The sequence below is a fragment of the Haliotis rubra genome, unplaced genomic scaffold, assembly GCF_003918875.1.
Source record: "Haliotis rubra isolate DU_JTF1 unplaced genomic scaffold, ASM391887v1 Scf1444, whole genome shotgun sequence".
NCBI lineage: Eukaryota > Metazoa > Mollusca > Gastropoda > Lepetellida > Haliotidae > Haliotis > Haliotis rubra.
Genome location: NW_025765386.1, coordinates 36,556 through 53,258, shown reverse-complemented (window position 1 = coordinate 53,258; position 16,703 = coordinate 36,556). Strand labels below are relative to the sequence as shown.

Below are 16,703 nucleotides of genomic sequence, written 5' to 3'. Positions count from 1 at the left end.
AGTCTGGGCTGCCTGGTGTTTAACGTCCTTGAGGATGGGGTGTTGTAGTGAGTCTGGGCTGCCTGGTGTTTAACGTCCTTGAGGATGGGGTGTTGTAGTGAGTCTGGGCTGCCTGGTGTTTAACGTCCTTGAGGATGGGGTGTTGTAGTGAGTCTGGGCTGCCTGGTGTTTAACGTCCTTGAGGATGGGGTGTTGTAGTGAGTCTGGGCTGCCTGGTGTTTAACGTCCTTGAGGATGGGGTGTTGTAGTGAGTCTGGGCTGCCTGGTGTTTAACGTCCTTGAGGATGGGGTGTTGTAGTGAGTCTGGGCTGCCTGGTGTTTAACGTCCTTGAGGATGGGGTGTTGTAGTGAGTCTGGGCTGCCTGGTGTTTAACGTCCTTGAGGATGGGGTGTTGTAGTGAGTCTGGGCTGCCTGGTGTTTAACGTCCTTGAGGATGGGGTGTTGTAGTGAGTCTGGGCTGCCTGGTGTTTAACGTCCTTGAGGATGGGGTGTTGTAGTGAGTGAGTCTGGGCTGCCTGTGAGTTTAACGTCCTTGAGGATGGGGTGTTGTAGTGAGTCTGGGCTGCCTGGTGTTTAACGTCCTTGAGGGGGGATGGGGTGTTGTAGTGAGTCTGGGCTGCCTGGTGTTTAACGTCCTTGAGGATGGGGTGTTGTAGTGAGTCTGGGCTGTCTGGTGTTTAACGTCCTTGAGGATGGGGTGTTGTAGTGAGTCTGGGCTGCCTGGTGTTTAACGTCCTTGAGGATGGGGTGTTGTAGTGAGTCTGGGCTGCCTGGTGTTTAACGTCCTTGAGGATGGGGTGTTGTTGTGAGTGAGTCGTGGGATGGGGTGTTGTAGTGAGTGTTGCCTGGTGTTTAACGTCCTTGAGGATGGGGTGTTGTAGTGAGTCTGGGCTGCCTGGTGTTTAACGTCCTTGAGGATGGGGTGTTGTAGTGAGTCTGGGCTGCCTGGTGTTTAACGTCCTTGAGGATGGGGTGTTGTAGTGAGTCTGGGCTGCCTGGTGTTTAACGTCCTTGAGGATGGGGTGTTGTAGTGAGTCTGGGCTGCCTGGTGTTTAACGTCCTTGAGGATGGGGTGTTGTAGTGAGTCTGGGCTGCCTGGTGTTTAACGTCCTTGAGGATGGGGTGTTGTAGTGAGTCTGGGCTGCCTGGTGTTTAACGTCCTTGAGGATGGGGTGTTGTAGTGAGTCTGGGCTGCCTGGTGTTTAACGTCCTTGGGGATGGGGTGTTGTAGTGAGTCTGGGCTGCCTGGTGTTTAACGTCCTTGAGGATGGGGTGTTGTAGTGAGTCTGGGCTGCCTGGTGTTTAACGTCCTTGAGGATGGGGTGTTGTAGTGAGTCTGGGCTGCCTGGTGTTTAACGTCCTTGGGGATGGGGTGTTGTAGTGAGTCTGGGCTGCCTGGTGTTTAACGTCCTTGAGGATGGGGTGTTGTAGTGAGTCTGGGCTGCCTGGTGTTTAACGTCCTTGGTATACGACAACCAACTGCCTAAAATGAACCATTGTGTGTGTTCTTCCTGTAAACATTTACACGAAAAAACATGTACAAGATATATTCTTGTGTGTCCTCGAGGTGAATTGAAATGGGGTTTAACGTCGTACTTACAAATATTTCGCTCATATGACGACGTGCATGCGTGTGTATGTGTGGCTGCTTTTATAGTGCTTGCACACTCAGATACCATGCCGCAGTTTTAAAGAATGCATACCCCACTCAGACACATTATGCTGACTCCGAACGGACCAGTCCTTGTTCTAACCATTAATGCCGAGCGCCAGGCAGGGACGAAACAAGTACCATTTTTTAACGTCTTTTGGTATGACGCGGCCGGGGTTCGAACCCGCGACCTTTCGCTCTCCTAACCACTACACCACAGTGGCGGTTGTGTGGCTTTGAAACACAGCAAGAATAATTTTGTGATTATGAAAGAAGGATGGTAAATCTACAGGATCGCATGAAGCACCAGCCTCGGCTGACATGTATGTGCTACAGGTAATTATTTGTTCACTGTTTCCATACGACCCCGTACAACACGTGCACTCTGTGTATTGTTCAGCTTCCTGAGGAATGTACGGGTCACTACTACTATATCGTATGTCTCTGTCAGTGAATCTGTGTAGTACTGTTTCGTCTCTTCACGTGATATTGTTTCCATCTTCCGTGTAAGGGGGAAATAATACAATCACAAACACATGAATTGTCTATCATCATGAAAAAAACTGGTCAGCTGATTACACATATACCCCATCCCAACCCACCCCACCCCACCCCAACCCCCATCACCGCTTCACATTTACCCCCACACTTGTACTTGTCTGCTTGACTGTGAAATTTCCTCATCTCCCCCCATCTTTCCTCATCAATTATAGTCAACAACATGGCTTCTCTCGTGGTCATGTGGATAGCAGACTGGATAACTGCCACTGAAGGTAAAACATGATGTTGCTAATTATGAGTGATCTAGAGATTGTATTTTTTAATATCGATAACTTATGTTGACATGAAGACATTGCTACATCATTGAAGAGAGGGTTTTCTTTCGTGATCAAGAGAGATGTGGAATATCGCGTTGTTCAGGTTCATTTGGCGTACATTGTAATTAGGAATATGCATGCATGCATGCATGTATGTGTGTGTGTGTGTGTGTGTGTGTGTGTGTGTGTGTGTGTGTGTGTGTGTGTGTGTGTGTGTGTGTGTGTGTGTTCATGTGCGTGTGTTCTCATGTGCGTGCGTGCGTGCATGTTAGTCCGGAATATAGTTGTAACAATAAAACAGTTAAACAGGACTCCACAAATCACACATCAGACGTCCTCTGTCCCTTTTGGTTGATTACCAGGCAAGGCAAAAACAAGTTTCATTTTTTAACATCTTTTGGTAAACTGTGGTCAGGTAACTGATACTCCCACATTCAGAGGTGCCAACCGATTGTCTACATCCCGCAATGTGGAGTTGGTGACTTATGTATCAATTTCAAATGTTTATATTATTTTACATGCTAATGAAGGTGCCAATATGTGTACAGAAATCTTCAACTGAAATTTATTACCGTCTTACTCGTGATCGTGCGTGTTGCTTATGTAAAAATAACATAAAATAAAAAAGTATATTCTCAGACACACATTTTAAGCATTTATCTATTTCCAGCGGGTCCATGCTTGAACGACCAGCACTGTTCAGACTGTGACGTCACGACGGGACATTGCCTCACTAAGTGTGACACGGGGTATTTTGATCTGAAATGTTTCTCTGTGTGCGATGGTCATTGTAAAGGTAGCCTGTGTAATCAATCTGGCGACGGTAGTGGACGGTGCACCGAGGGTTGTGAGCCAGGATATCAAGGCATTGGCTGCAACATACCATGTGACAGTCCAGGAGGTAACTGTACAGCATGTCCAGGTGGTTGTGATGGAGGATATTGTCAGCTGGGCTCATCCTGTGTGTCTGGATGTGTAGACTCCTTCTACGGGAGAGACTGCAGTTATGCTGTATCAGGTAGGTATTATCCAATGTCTGGGGTTAAAATGTTGTGAATACGACAACCATCAGACTGACTGGGAAAGTGGTAGTTTCTGACCCACTGTTCTTGAAGCGTCCACTGTATAATTCCTGACACATAGGTTTATTGACGGTGTGAAAATGATGTGATTCTTCCAAAATTTATGACGTTCTGCGTGTCTGGGTGTGTTGACTCCAGTCACGGCGACTGTGGATCTGTTGGAGTTTGTTTTTCAGTATAAATAGGTAATTACAGTATCCTCACAAGGAAGCAGGGGGTTCTACTTGTCTGTGGATCGGCGTGATAATGGTGGCGACTTCCCTAACCACGTTTGTCACATGTTTACGAATCATATACTGTTTTTAGTATTAGAGTTTTGAATTGGCCCTGGCTGTTCTTTAGGTATGGCAAGTTCACCTTGTTCCTTGTCAGATCGAAGCCCGGGACTCCCTGTTGGACTGTCCACAGTAGCTGTCAGTGTCCTCGTGTCGATCTTCCTGGCCGTGTACTGGAAGAATAGACAGCGCTGGAGGCGAAACCGGTAAGTGAACAAAATGTCTGCAGTCAACAATAGAGCTGCAGTCAACAATAGGGCTGCAGTCAACAATAGGGCTACAGTTAACAATAGGGCTGCACTCAACAATAAGGCTGCGTCTACCATAGGGCTGCAGTCAACAATAGGGCTGAAGTCAACAATAGAGCTGCACTCAACAATAGAGCTGCAGTCAACAATAGAGCTGCAGTCAACAATAGGGCTACAGACAACAATAGAGCTGCACTCAACAATAGGGCTGCAGTCAACAATAGGGCTACAGTTAACAATAGGGCTGCACTCAACAATAAGGCTGCGTCAACCATAGGGCTGCAGTCAACAATAGGGCTGCAGTCAACAATAGGGCTACAGTCAACAATAGGGCTACAGTCAACCATAGAGCTGCACTCAACAATATAGCTGCAGTCAACAATAGAACTGCAGTCAACAATAGGACTACAGTCAACAATAGAGCTGCACTCAACAATAGGGCTGCAGTCAACAATAGGGCTACAGTCAACAATAGGGCTACAGTCAACCATAGAGCTGCACTCAACAATATAGCTGCAGTCAACAATAGAACTGCAGTCAACAATAGGACTACAGTCAACAATAGAGCTGCACTCAACAATAGGGCTGCAGTCAACAATAGGGCTACAGTCAACAATAGGGCTACAGTCAACAATAGGGCTGCAGTCAACAATAGGGCTGCAGTCAACAATTGTGCTGCAGTCAACAATAGGGCTACAGTCAGCAATAGGGCTGCAGTCAACAATATGGCTACAGTCAGCAATAGGGCTGCAGTCAACAATAGGGCTGCAGACAACAATAGGGCTACAGTCAACAATAGGGCTGCACTCAACAATAGGGCTACAGTCAACAATAGAGCTGCAGTCAACAATAGGGCTACAGACAACAATAGAGCTGCACTCAACAATAGGGCTGCAGTCAACAATAGGGCTGCACTCAACAATAGGGCTGCACTCAACAATAGGGCTACAGTCAACAACACTGCCTCATAGCAGGACGTCAACTCAACCATGCTGGACATAAGACATGTTTACACGGGGGTCAGTGTGGACCACGCCATGCTGGACATACGACATGTTTACACGGGGGTCAGTGTGGACCACGCCATGCTGGTCATAAGACATGTTTACACGGGGGTCAGTGTGGACCACGCCATGTTGGACATAAGACATGTTTACACGGGGGTCAGTGTGGACCACGCCATGCTGGACATAAGACATGTTTACACGGGGTCAGTGTGGACCACGCCATGCTGGACATAAGACATGTTTACACGGGGGTCAGTGTGGACCACGCCATGCTGGTCATAAGGCATGTTTACACGGGGGTCAGTGTGGACCATGCCATGTTGGACATAAGACATGTTTACATGGGGGTCAGTGTGGACCACGCCATGCTGGACATAAGACATGTTTACACGGGGGTCAGTGTGGACCATGCCATGCTGGACATAAGACATGTTTACACGGGGGTCAGTGTGGACCATGCCATGCTGGACATAAGACATGTTTACACGGGGGTCAATGTGGACCACGCCATGTTTGACATAAAACAAGCTTATCTGGGGCCAGTGTGGACCACACCATGCTTTACCAGACTTAAGACGGGGTTCAGTGTGGTTGTTCATAAGTGTAAACGCCGACGGCTAGAAATCTTGTTCGTAGTTTCAGAAACTTGATTACAACACCAACATTTATGGATATCTAGGTCTATGTGGCAGAGCTGAAACATAGATGATGATAGAATTTCCCGGAAGAGTGGGACCTTCATCACTCCGGAATCTCCTCCACCATGACGCTGACGTACCATGAAATAAACAGAATGCTGTTCGATGCGCGTTAAATCTCACTCACTCACTCGAAACTGAATTTAAGGATTACCATAATCCCTCCAAACAAGAGTGTTTAGCTCAGCTGTGCATTCAAAGTAAATACCATGTATCGAGTACTGTTATGATCTAAGACAGGAAGACCAAGGTAGATCGATAGCCAGGCGTCTTAAGTTGTGGTTGTTCTTAACATGACATATACTGTATTGTGGCAAACATGCTTGTGTTGCTCCAGATAGTTTCAATGTATTTTTCAATTGGTCAGGGTTTGTTTAGACACACCGAATGTGTTATGACGTTGTATAGCTAATCACCCTTACTACAAATGCAGAAATATTCAGAACAAATAATTAAAATATAAACTTTGAAAATATAGAAATGAAGGACAAATAGAGAAAATGGTTGGCATATTTCATTAAATGCTGGTCGGCATATTACATCGTTCTCATTTCACAGCGTCACCCACACGGAAGAAGATGTGAGGAACAACGTTGCCGAGATGGACGACGCCTCTGTTGTTGAGCTGGAATGGTATACTGACATTCCAAGAACGGACACAGTCATGCCTTATCAATCATGTGGTCGCAACTACCGGGATGGAGGTGAAGCTGCTGGTGTAGCGGATGATGTTTATGACGTTGCAGATGGAGTCGAACGGCAATTACCTGCTGTTATTGACAATATATACTCCAAATTATCACATGCTTAGATGTTGAGTATTTCGAAAATGTCACGCATAACACTGTTTGCAGACTCATAGTTTGATCTGCTGCCTATGTATTCACATTGATGTTGTGTTTGCCTGCCGGTTTAATCCACTGGACTTGCCTTGCTCAAAGAGATTAAATAATTACTTACTTTGCAGCTATCTTGAGCGAGACATGAAACATAGTTTAGTTTCAAAAGACTTCTGGCAATATGCGGTAATTATTGCCCATAATATTAATACAATGCAACCGTATCTGACAGGAGCAGCACATTAATATTATTAAGTTTATTTTTAACGAAGCACTCAGCAACATGTAAACTGTTTGGCGGTGATATGTAAATAATCGAGTCTGTACCAGACAATCCAGTGTTCAACATCATCACCATCGATCGATTGCTATACAAAAACATGTGTCAATCAAGTCGGCGAGGTTGGCAAGCATGGGTTACTGAATTATAACCCGGATCTTCACGGGAGTTGTAAGCAACGGGTGCTTTAAGCTGTGATATGGCTTACGCAAATTGGTTACTTGCAAGTCTGTTGCCAGCTTAAGTCTATGACGCTTTGTTTTTATCGCTGCTGGGAAACTGGAAGGAGTTTCATATTTCCTTGTTTCACCTCTGCCAGTTTCCGTGTCACTGTGTTAACATAACCTGCTTCATCCTTGTCTGGTTCAAGTATTAAACGTATTTGTCATCTTGAAACTGTTTTATGTTTTTGTAAATTATGTTTAAACCCGCTTTAAGTGGCATGCTGTAGAGGGGAAGTTAAATGTCAATCCATGTATTTTGTGCTTCTTATATCTAACCGCTCCCAACACACCGGAAGTATGTACACTCGTTCATTGTGACCAGCAGCCCAAGGTTTCATATCATCAGATGTCTTCATCACGATTCCTCGAGTGCATCCACTCAAATGCTGCCCTAATTAACTCACGTCGCTCTGGAGTTGTGTTTAACTGGGAATCAGCTGTGACAAATGTTGGTCTGACCAATGTGCCAACGTGATGGCGTTATTCCCACAAACATATCATGTACAATATTTTACAGGAAACAGGCATAGTTTTCCGTTCGGACATTTCTTCAAAGCCAATGTTTACTTTGTTCCGTTTCATACAAAAGTGCTTTCTAAAGTCTCCAAGAATAAATCTTGCGAGTAACGCTTTCCATACCCATATGCACACACACTCTCTCTCAATATTTGAAACATTTAATTTGGGAAATATTTCCTTGACATTGATTACATGTTCATCATCCCTGAGAGAGGGAAATAATACTTACAACTCCAGACGCTATTGTTGTATAACAAAGGTTGCCTCCGACACAACAGAGACACAGATTTCTCCAGGGTCACCTGCAGATGGTCAGTTTTATATACAGGTCGGTCACATAAGTCCAACAACTAGGTGAGTATGGTGTGGCGTTGTAGTAGGGTGATTGAGGTTTACCGTTGTGTTCAACATTGTTGCTCATATGTAGCGAGTATGTACACACAAGTATGTGTGTGCGTGCGTGCGTGAGTGTGTGTGCTACATTGTGCCGAATGCATTCCTTAGTCTACAGTTATATCATGCCAGAATTTAAAACGGACGCTACATAATATACATACGAGAGCTTGTTTCATCCCATTTAGGGTCAGTAGGGTAGCCCAGCGGTTAAAGCGTTCGCTCCTCGTGCCTAAGGTCAGGGTTCGATTCCTCAAATAGATACATTGTGTGAAGGGCATTTCTGGTGTTTTCTGCATATCTCTTGGACGTTTATGCTTTTGCATATCTCTTGGACGGTGGACGTTGGACATTGGACGTTAATGTTTTCAGCATATCTCTTGGACGTTAATGTTTTCAGCATATCTCTTGGACGTTAATGTTTTCAGCATATCTCTTGGACGTTAATGTTTTCAGCATATCTCTTGGACGTTAATGTTTTCTGCATATCTCTTGGACGTTAATGTTTTCAGCATATCTCTTGGCCGTTTATGCTTTTGCATATCTCTTGGACGTTTTTGTTTTCAGCATATCTCTTGGACGTTAATGTTTTCTGCATATCTCTTGGACGTTAATGTTTTCAGCATATCTCTTGGCCGTTTATGCTTTTGCATATCTCTTGGATGTTGGATGTTGGATGTTGGACGATGGACGTTGGACGTTAATGTTTTCAGCATATCTCTTGGAGGTTAATGTTTTCAGCATATCTCTTGAACGTTCATGTTTTGCATTCAATGGTTGTTGTTTCCTTGTTTGCGTTGATGGGTCATGTTCCTCCTCACAAATTGTTCTTTCAGGTCAGTTTAGGTCAACGGAATGGCCGACCTGAAGAAGCTATACCTATGGATAACATACGTGGTACTTTATACTGAAGGTAGAACGTCTATCGTTAATATTGCTCATCTGGTCTCGTTACATAGTTGTAAGATATCACAGGCCTTGTTTCAATAACTTAGAGTTTGTCAGTTGTGTTGTTCAAAGCCATAGCGATCACTATATTAACTTTTAGAAAGGATCAGCCTTAGAACTACCAACGCTATTTACACATATTAAATCCTATTCAGTTATCATCTTGTCAATACCTATAGCCTTCATTTCAGCTGGCCCCTGTTTGAACGACCAGCACTGTTCAGACTGTGACGTCACAACGGGACATTGCCTCACTAAGTGTGACATAGGGTATTTTGATCTGAAATGTTTCTCTGTGTGCGATGGTCATTGTAACGGTAGCCTGTGTACTCAAGCTGCTGACGGTAGTGGACGGTGCACCGAGGGTTGTGAGCCAGGATATCAAGGCATTGGCTGCAACATACCATGTGACAGTCCAGGAGGTAACTGTACAGCATGTCCAGGTGGTTGTGATGGAGGATATTGTCAGCTGGGCTCATCCTGTGTGTCTGGATGTGTAGACTCCTACTACGGGACTGACTGCAGGAATCGTTCAAGTGGATGTACGTCATGCAACAAATTGACACGTGATGCTGTATCAGGTAGGTATTATCCAATGTCTGGGGTTAAAATGTTGTGAATACGACAACCATCAGGCTGACAGGGAAAGAGGTAGTTTCTGACCCACTGTTCTTGAAGCGTCCACTGTATAATTCCTGACACATTGGTTTATTGACGGTGCGAAAATGGTGTGATTCTTCCAAAATTTATGACGTTCTGCGTGTCTGGGTGTGTTGACTCCAGTCACGGCGACTGTGTGGATCTGTTGGGGTTTGATTTCAGTATGATAGGTAGGTATCAACGTGGCCACAGCACTATCTACAGGACTAGCTGTTGCCCCCCCTCCTTTATTGTATTAACTCGTTAACCCCGTTGCTTTGGTAGGTATCAACGTGGAACTAGCTACATCACTATCTACAGGACTAGCTGTTGCCCCTCTCCTTTATTGTATTAACTCGTTACTTCCGTTGTTTTGGTAGGTATCAACGTGGAACTGGCTACAGCACTATCTACAGGACTATCTGTTGCCTCTCTCCTATATTGTATTAACTCTATAACCCCGTTGTTTGGTAGGTATCAACATGGCTGCAGCACTATCTACAGGACTAGCTGTAGCCGCTCTCCTTTTCATTGTCACTTTGGCCGCGTGCTGCAGTTACTGTCAGCGTTTGAGATCAGAAAGGTGAGTGAGGGAATGTATGAACCACGATATTCTGTGATTCACAGTATCACGTGGTTGTTTAAAGAGTTCACCACGATATTCTGTGATTAACACTCCCACGTGGATGTTAAAAGAGCTCACTATGTAAACTGGGATCAAGGTGTTCAGTGTTCAGTGGACGAATGTGTCTCTGTTTGTATTGTCGAGGTCGAATGTAGTCCGTGGTATTAGCCGCTGGTTTACACAGCCCACCATAAGAATACTGACAGACTAACCTGGTGTCGCTGGTCTGACTGCGGCAGTACACGGAAGATTCAATGAATCATTACATTCCGGTTTTGCTTCCTGTTGAAGTGGTGTTACCATTTCCTTACCTCTTGTCATTAATGTAACACACAACTTAATTGGATCATAAGCTTGATAAAGCAAACCACACGTAGGCACACTGGAATTACTTGACGGAGTTTACTGACATTTTGAATGAATATGCATAATAAATATACATTCCACACTATTGTATACACCAGGAGGGATGTGTGTGGGTAGAACATAACTGGTTTGAATTGGGTAAGAACACTAGGCTGGTTGGGAGTTCTTCTAACACCTTTAATGTTGGAGTTCTGTGAAATACAGAAATAATAATACACAAACAGGAAACAGATTGACATAAATCTGTTTTAATATAGCTCAATATACAGTCGCAAACTATTCTTGCCTTGAAACAATGTTTATCTCCTCAAGGGAAGTAACTCTTGTGGGTCCTAATGCTTACCGATTCAGTTCACAAAGTGAGTAAAGCGCTAGTAATATCCCACTGACAAAGACCTGACAGCTTCTAAAAACCCTTAACTCTGCAAGGTATAAGTAATTACACAAAATAATCTCTGAAAAGTGCATTCAAATGAAAAAACTAGCGTGGCTTGAAACTCATGGAGTTGTCCACTTTGCCCAAAGGGAAAAAAATTATCTCATATTGAAAACAATGTAAAATTCTCTGTGCAAAATACAAATATAGACCTGACACATACTGTAGAACAGAGAAATATGCCTAAATGTAACTAAACTTTAACTTGCTTTATGAAAAGAAATCCTAAAATACGCTATTACATTACGTAAAAGAGTATCGCTACCCTGAATAATAATAGATTCGCCCAAGCATGAACTTGGCAGGGGCACTTTGAAAATATTGAATAATTACTCTTTACAAAGATTAACATATGAATTAGAGTGAGTGAGTGAGTGAGTTTAGTTTTACGCTGCACTCATCAATATTCCAGCTATATGAGGCGGGCTGTAAATAATCGAGTCTGGACCAGACAATCCAGTGATCTGTGAATTGAGACATACCATGTAAAGATTATATGTAATTTGTACTATGAAACAAAGTTACCTGAAGAGTGAACCACCCAAACACCTAGCATTGACAATTCTGTAGAACTCGGGAGGACAATCAATTCTGATCGCATGGGCTGGCTGTCCAAACCGGAAATGCACGTTTTCAGCAAAATCAGCAAAATTAGTTGTGCGCCCAGCGCAAACTGGGCTCTGAATATTCATAGTAGAAAACGTGACTGTAATTTCCCATAGTTACCCTAAAATAAACCTATCAAGAATAACCTAAATTAAAAAATTGAAACGATATTTTCTCACAAACAAATTAACACCTTTAAAACAGTTGAAAATGTCATTTATTCAAATCAATAACATTACCCCTAAAACACTGCCGCGCTAAATAGAAGCAACACGTGCGGTCGTGGCGGTTAAACACACGAATGAGTTCGTGAGTGTGTGAGTGAGTTTAGTTTTCGCCACAGTCATGTGATCAACAGCATGGACATCTACGCAACTGACTTGACTTGTGTAAACCAAGTCAGCGAGCCTGACCTCCCGATACCGTTAGTCGTCTCTTATGACAGGCATGTGTTACTGAAGATCAATTCTAACCGGAGTTTCACGGGTCGATAAACACCCGAACATCAATTGAATTATCAGCATGAATTGTTGGGCTATAGAAACAAAGGGTTTTCGTTTGTCGATACTCACAATCGTATCGTATCGTAAACGAGAAGTGAAAAATCCACTGACAGCAGCTGAAGACAACGACGCCATCGACGGACTGGAGACAGGCAACACGGTCGTGGCCAGATGTTTCCACGTATCGCCAAACACCATCACAACGCTATGGAATCCTTATCAGATGCAAGGGTCAACTCATGACCTACCCAGATTCAGTCGACCACGTGTCACAACTACAGCCCGTTAAATGTTTTATACGAGCTCGTACCAAGAGTTTCGTACCAGGAGCTCGTACCAGGAGTTTCAAACGTGAGGTGGAGTCTCTGAGTTTATCTTGTGAAACGTCACTTCAGGACCTTCTGTTTTAAAGAACAATAAAACTCCCATATACAAAATTTCGTCTCGGTACCTCGCAGGATTCAAGTTCCCCTGAATCACAACCATTGACGCCCTCGCTGCAGCCTAGATCCCAATTCAGCCTTCAGAACATTTGGGCGTCTTTCACAGATACCATAGACGTGAAATCCCCACCTCACCTCCAGAACATTCGGGCGTCTTTCACAGATACCATAGACGTGAAATCCCACCTCACCTCCAGAACATTAGGGCGTCTTTCACAGATACCATAGACGTGAAATCCCATCCCATCTCCAGAACATTAGGGCGTCTTTCACAGATACCATAGACGTGAAATCCCACCTCACCTCCAGAACATTAGGGCGTCTTTCACAGATACCATAGACGTGAAATCCCATCCCATCTCCAGAACATTAGGGCGTCTTTCACAGATACCATAGACGTGAAATCCCATCCCATCTCCAGAACATTTGGGCGTCTTTCACAGATACCATGGACGTGAAATCCCATCCCATTTCAACAACATTTTGACGTCTTTCACAGATGCCATAGGCGTGAAATCCTCTCCTATCTCCAGAACATTTGGACGTCCTGTACAGATACCATAGACGTGAAATCCCATCCCATCTCCAGAACACTTGGGCGACTTTCACACATGCTGTAGACGTGAAGTTCCATCCCGCCTCTAGAAGGTTATGGCGTCTTCCACACATGCCGTAGATGCGTAGAAGTCGTAAAACTCTTCCCTGTTCTCTCAGATACACTTCTACTGCCAGGATTGGTACGGGTTGTAAGGAATGCTGTCGGGAACCTGTTTCAGAGATGCTTGGTTCGAATCCATCAGTTTTCTTTAGGATAGTTAGTTGTGGAGGTCTGTACGTTGATTCTTTTTCTGAAACGTCGACATAAATGCCAAATGTTGTTTCTATGGACGCCGACTCACCGAACATCGTCACGCTGAGGTTCCACACTCTTCACACACTCATCAGATCATTCACATAATCATCATGAAAGTTATATTCTCGTTTGGACACAACTTAACACAACTTCCCGTTAACACAACGTAGAACTCTATCCACCAGTATATGTTTTTACGTTATTTAATCTTCAGTGAAAACAAATAAGCATTCATTCCCGATCAAGTATGTTGTCTATACAATCATTGCAGGCAGGATTCAAAGAATGCATAACGTAGGGATAACAACTTATTTTTGCACTGTAATGAAGAAGTTGTCATCCATGCATTGAGTCGATATGTCATCCGTGAGTTTCTACAAAACGCATATCAAACAATTGCAGGTTCCAGTTGTACGTCACTCCCACCCAGGACATGGACGTGTCACCAGAGGCAGGAGATGCTCCTCAGTACGATGTCGTTGATGAAGCAAGGATGTATGATGGACTCACTTTTGAGGGACAACCTGCCTCTGCCAGCTGTTCTGGCTATGAGGAACTGACGTCGGTACATAAGTAGAATACATCACGTGACCTGGAACCTGCAGACACCCCTTGGAGCGAGAACGCTCAGTAGAAGTTTTGTGTTGTTTGTGTGTTTGTTTGTTTGTTTGTTTGTTTGTTTGTTTAACCCAGCAATCAGGAACATTCGAACTGTATGGCGGCGACATGTAACTAGTCGAGTCTGGACCAGGGAACTCAGTGATCAAAGTCATGAGCATCGATGTACTCACATGGCATACAATGACATGTGTCAGCGAGCCACTAACCACAAGCAGTGAATGATTGTAACGTCCTAATGTTGTCATTGGAACAGGGTTGGGAGTTTGGACTAATGGTACTTAAGCGTTGATGTATGCATGTCTGTCAGATTGATTGATTGAGTTTGTGAATGAGTATAGTTTTACGCCGCTTTTAGCAATATTCCATCAATATCACGGCGGGGACACATGATATGGGATTCATACATTGTACCAATGTGGGGGGATCGAACCCGGTCTTTGGCATGATGAGTGGACGCTTTAACCACTAGGCGGATCTGTACTTTCTAAATGTATGCATTGATACATTGTGGTTGTAGCAGATATGTGTTCATCTAACACGATCCACAAACCACCTGGTGTGACGAAATCTGCCTACACAGACATACTGCTTACTCCTGAACTGTCTGGTTTTCATCCTGTTCACAGACATACCTCGACGGCTACTTTCTGATGTCCAACAACATGCGAGCCCCCTTCGCCAGGGTGAGATTTGTAGGTGTGGACAAACTCACAGCTTGGCGTAAACTTCAGGTCGGATTTGACAAGTGCTGATCACCACTACGTGTGTCACGTTTGTTGTGACATGCCGTGTGTCACGTTATGACTGTCGGTATTACTCGTGTCTCCTGTAACGTCACGTGATGCCGTTGTTAACCAACGTAAAATGTTATCTATGTAACGCTTTGACTTTCCAAAGTTGGTTATTCAGTAGCTTTCCTTCAAGGGACTATGCCATTTAATATCAAAGAGAACTGTTCAGACAAATTTAGGAATTCAGGAAGCTTTTGACGTTGTGAACAAACAATAGGTATATAACGAACACTCCTGAAAATAAATTGCTATAACTTGGTGTTTGTGTAGAGGTAACGTAGAGCAAGTGACGTCACTAGATGGGGTACAAGAGTGCTTGTAAAGCTGGGTAGTTAAGTCTCGCCTAATCTGTTTGTGTAGAGGTAACGTAGAGCAAGTGACGCCACTAGATGGGGTACAAGAGTGCTTGTAAAGCTGGGTAATTAAGTCTCGCCTAATCTGTTTGTGTAGAGGTAACGTAGAGCAAGTGACGCCACTAGATGGGATATAAGAGTGCTTGTAAAGCTGGGTAATTAAGTCTCGCCTAATCTGTTTGTGTAGAGGTAACGTAGAGCAAGTGACGCCACTAGATGGGGTATAAGAGTGCTTGTAAAGCTGGGTAATTAAGTCTCGCCTAATCTGTTTGTGTAGAGGTAACGTAGAGCAAGTGACGCCACTAGATGGGATACAAGAGTGCTTGTAAAGCTGGGTAATTAAGTCTCGCCTAATCTGTTTGTGTAGAGGTAACGTAGAGCAAGTGACGCCACTAGATGGGGTATAAGAGTGCTTGTAAAGCTGGGTAATTAAGTCTCGCCTAATCTGTTTGTGTAGAGGTAACGTAGAGCAAGTGACGCCACTAGATGGGATATAAGAGTGCTTGTAAAGCTGGGTAATTAAGTCTCGCCTAATCTGTTTGTGTAGAGGTAACGTAGAGCAAGTGACGCCACTAGATGGGATACAAGAGTGCTTGTAAAGCTGGGTAATTAAGTCTCGCCTAATCTGTTTGTGTAGAGGTAACGTAGAGCAAGTGACGCCACTAGATGGGATATAAGAGTGCTTGTAAAGCTGGGTAATTAAGTCTCGCCTAATCTGTTTGTGTAGAGGTAACGTAGAGCAAGTGACGCCACTAGATGGGATATAAAGAGTGCTTGTAAAGCTGGGTAATTAAGTCTCGCCTAATCTGTTTGTGTAGAGGTAACGTAGAGCAAGTGACGCCACTAGATGGGGTATAAGAGTGCTTGTAAAGCTGGGTAATTAAGTCTCGCCTAATCTGTTTGTGTAGAGGTAACGTAGAGCAAGTGACGCCACTAGATGGGATACAAGAGTGCTTGTAAAGCTGGGTAATTAAGTCTCGCCTAATCTGTTTGTGTAGAGGTAACGTAGAGCAAGTGACGCCACTAGATGGGATATAAGAGTGCTTGTAAAGCTGGGTAATTAAGTCTCGCCTAATCTGTTTGTGTAGAGGTAACGTAGAGCAAGTGACGCCACTAGATGGGATATAAGAGTGCTTGTAAAGCTGGGTAATTAAGTCTCGCCTAATCTGTTTGTGTAGAGGTAACGTAGAGCAAGTGACGCCACTAGATGGGATAAGTGCTTGTAAAGCTGGGTAATTAAGTCTCGCCTAATCTGTTTGTGTAGAGGTAACGTAGAGCAAGTGACGCCACTAGATGGGATATAAGAGTGCTTGTAAAAGCTGAGTAATTAAGTCTCGCCTAATCTAATTAAGTCTCGCCTAATCTGTTTGTGTAGAGGTAACGTAGAGCAAGTGACGCCACTAGATGGGATATAAAGAGTGCTTGTAAAGCTGGGTAATTAAGTCTCGCCTAATCTGTTTGTGTAGAGGTAACGTAGAGCAAGT

The 16,703-nt window shown here is 44.1% G+C and overlaps 1 protein-coding gene across 2 annotated transcripts; it reads left to right on the top strand.

The window, feature by feature from the left end:
• Window positions 1–2,284: 2,284 nt before the first annotated feature.
• Window positions 2,285–15,125, top strand: LOC124269378 (scavenger receptor class F member 1-like). 2 transcript variants are annotated; one of them, XM_046704395.1, is made up of 6 exons: window positions 7,889–7,996; window positions 8,872–8,948; window positions 9,175–9,564; window positions 10,097–10,205; window positions 13,857–14,015; window positions 14,702–15,125. In XM_046704395.1, the coding sequence occupies exons 2-6, from the start codon at window positions 8,891–8,893 to the stop codon at window positions 14,724–14,726; spliced, it is 741 nt and encodes a 246-aa protein (XP_046560351.1). In that variant the 5' UTR covers window positions 7,889–7,996; window positions 8,872–8,890; the 3' UTR covers window positions 14,727–15,125. The 2 variants fall into 2 exon arrangements, with proteins under 2 accessions (XP_046560352.1, XP_046560351.1); XM_046704396.1 differs by lacking the exons at window positions 7,889–7,996; window positions 8,872–8,948; window positions 9,175–9,564 and adding exons at window positions 2,285–2,425; window positions 3,141–3,488.
• The last annotated feature ends 1,578 nt before the right edge of the window (window positions 15,126–16,703 follow it).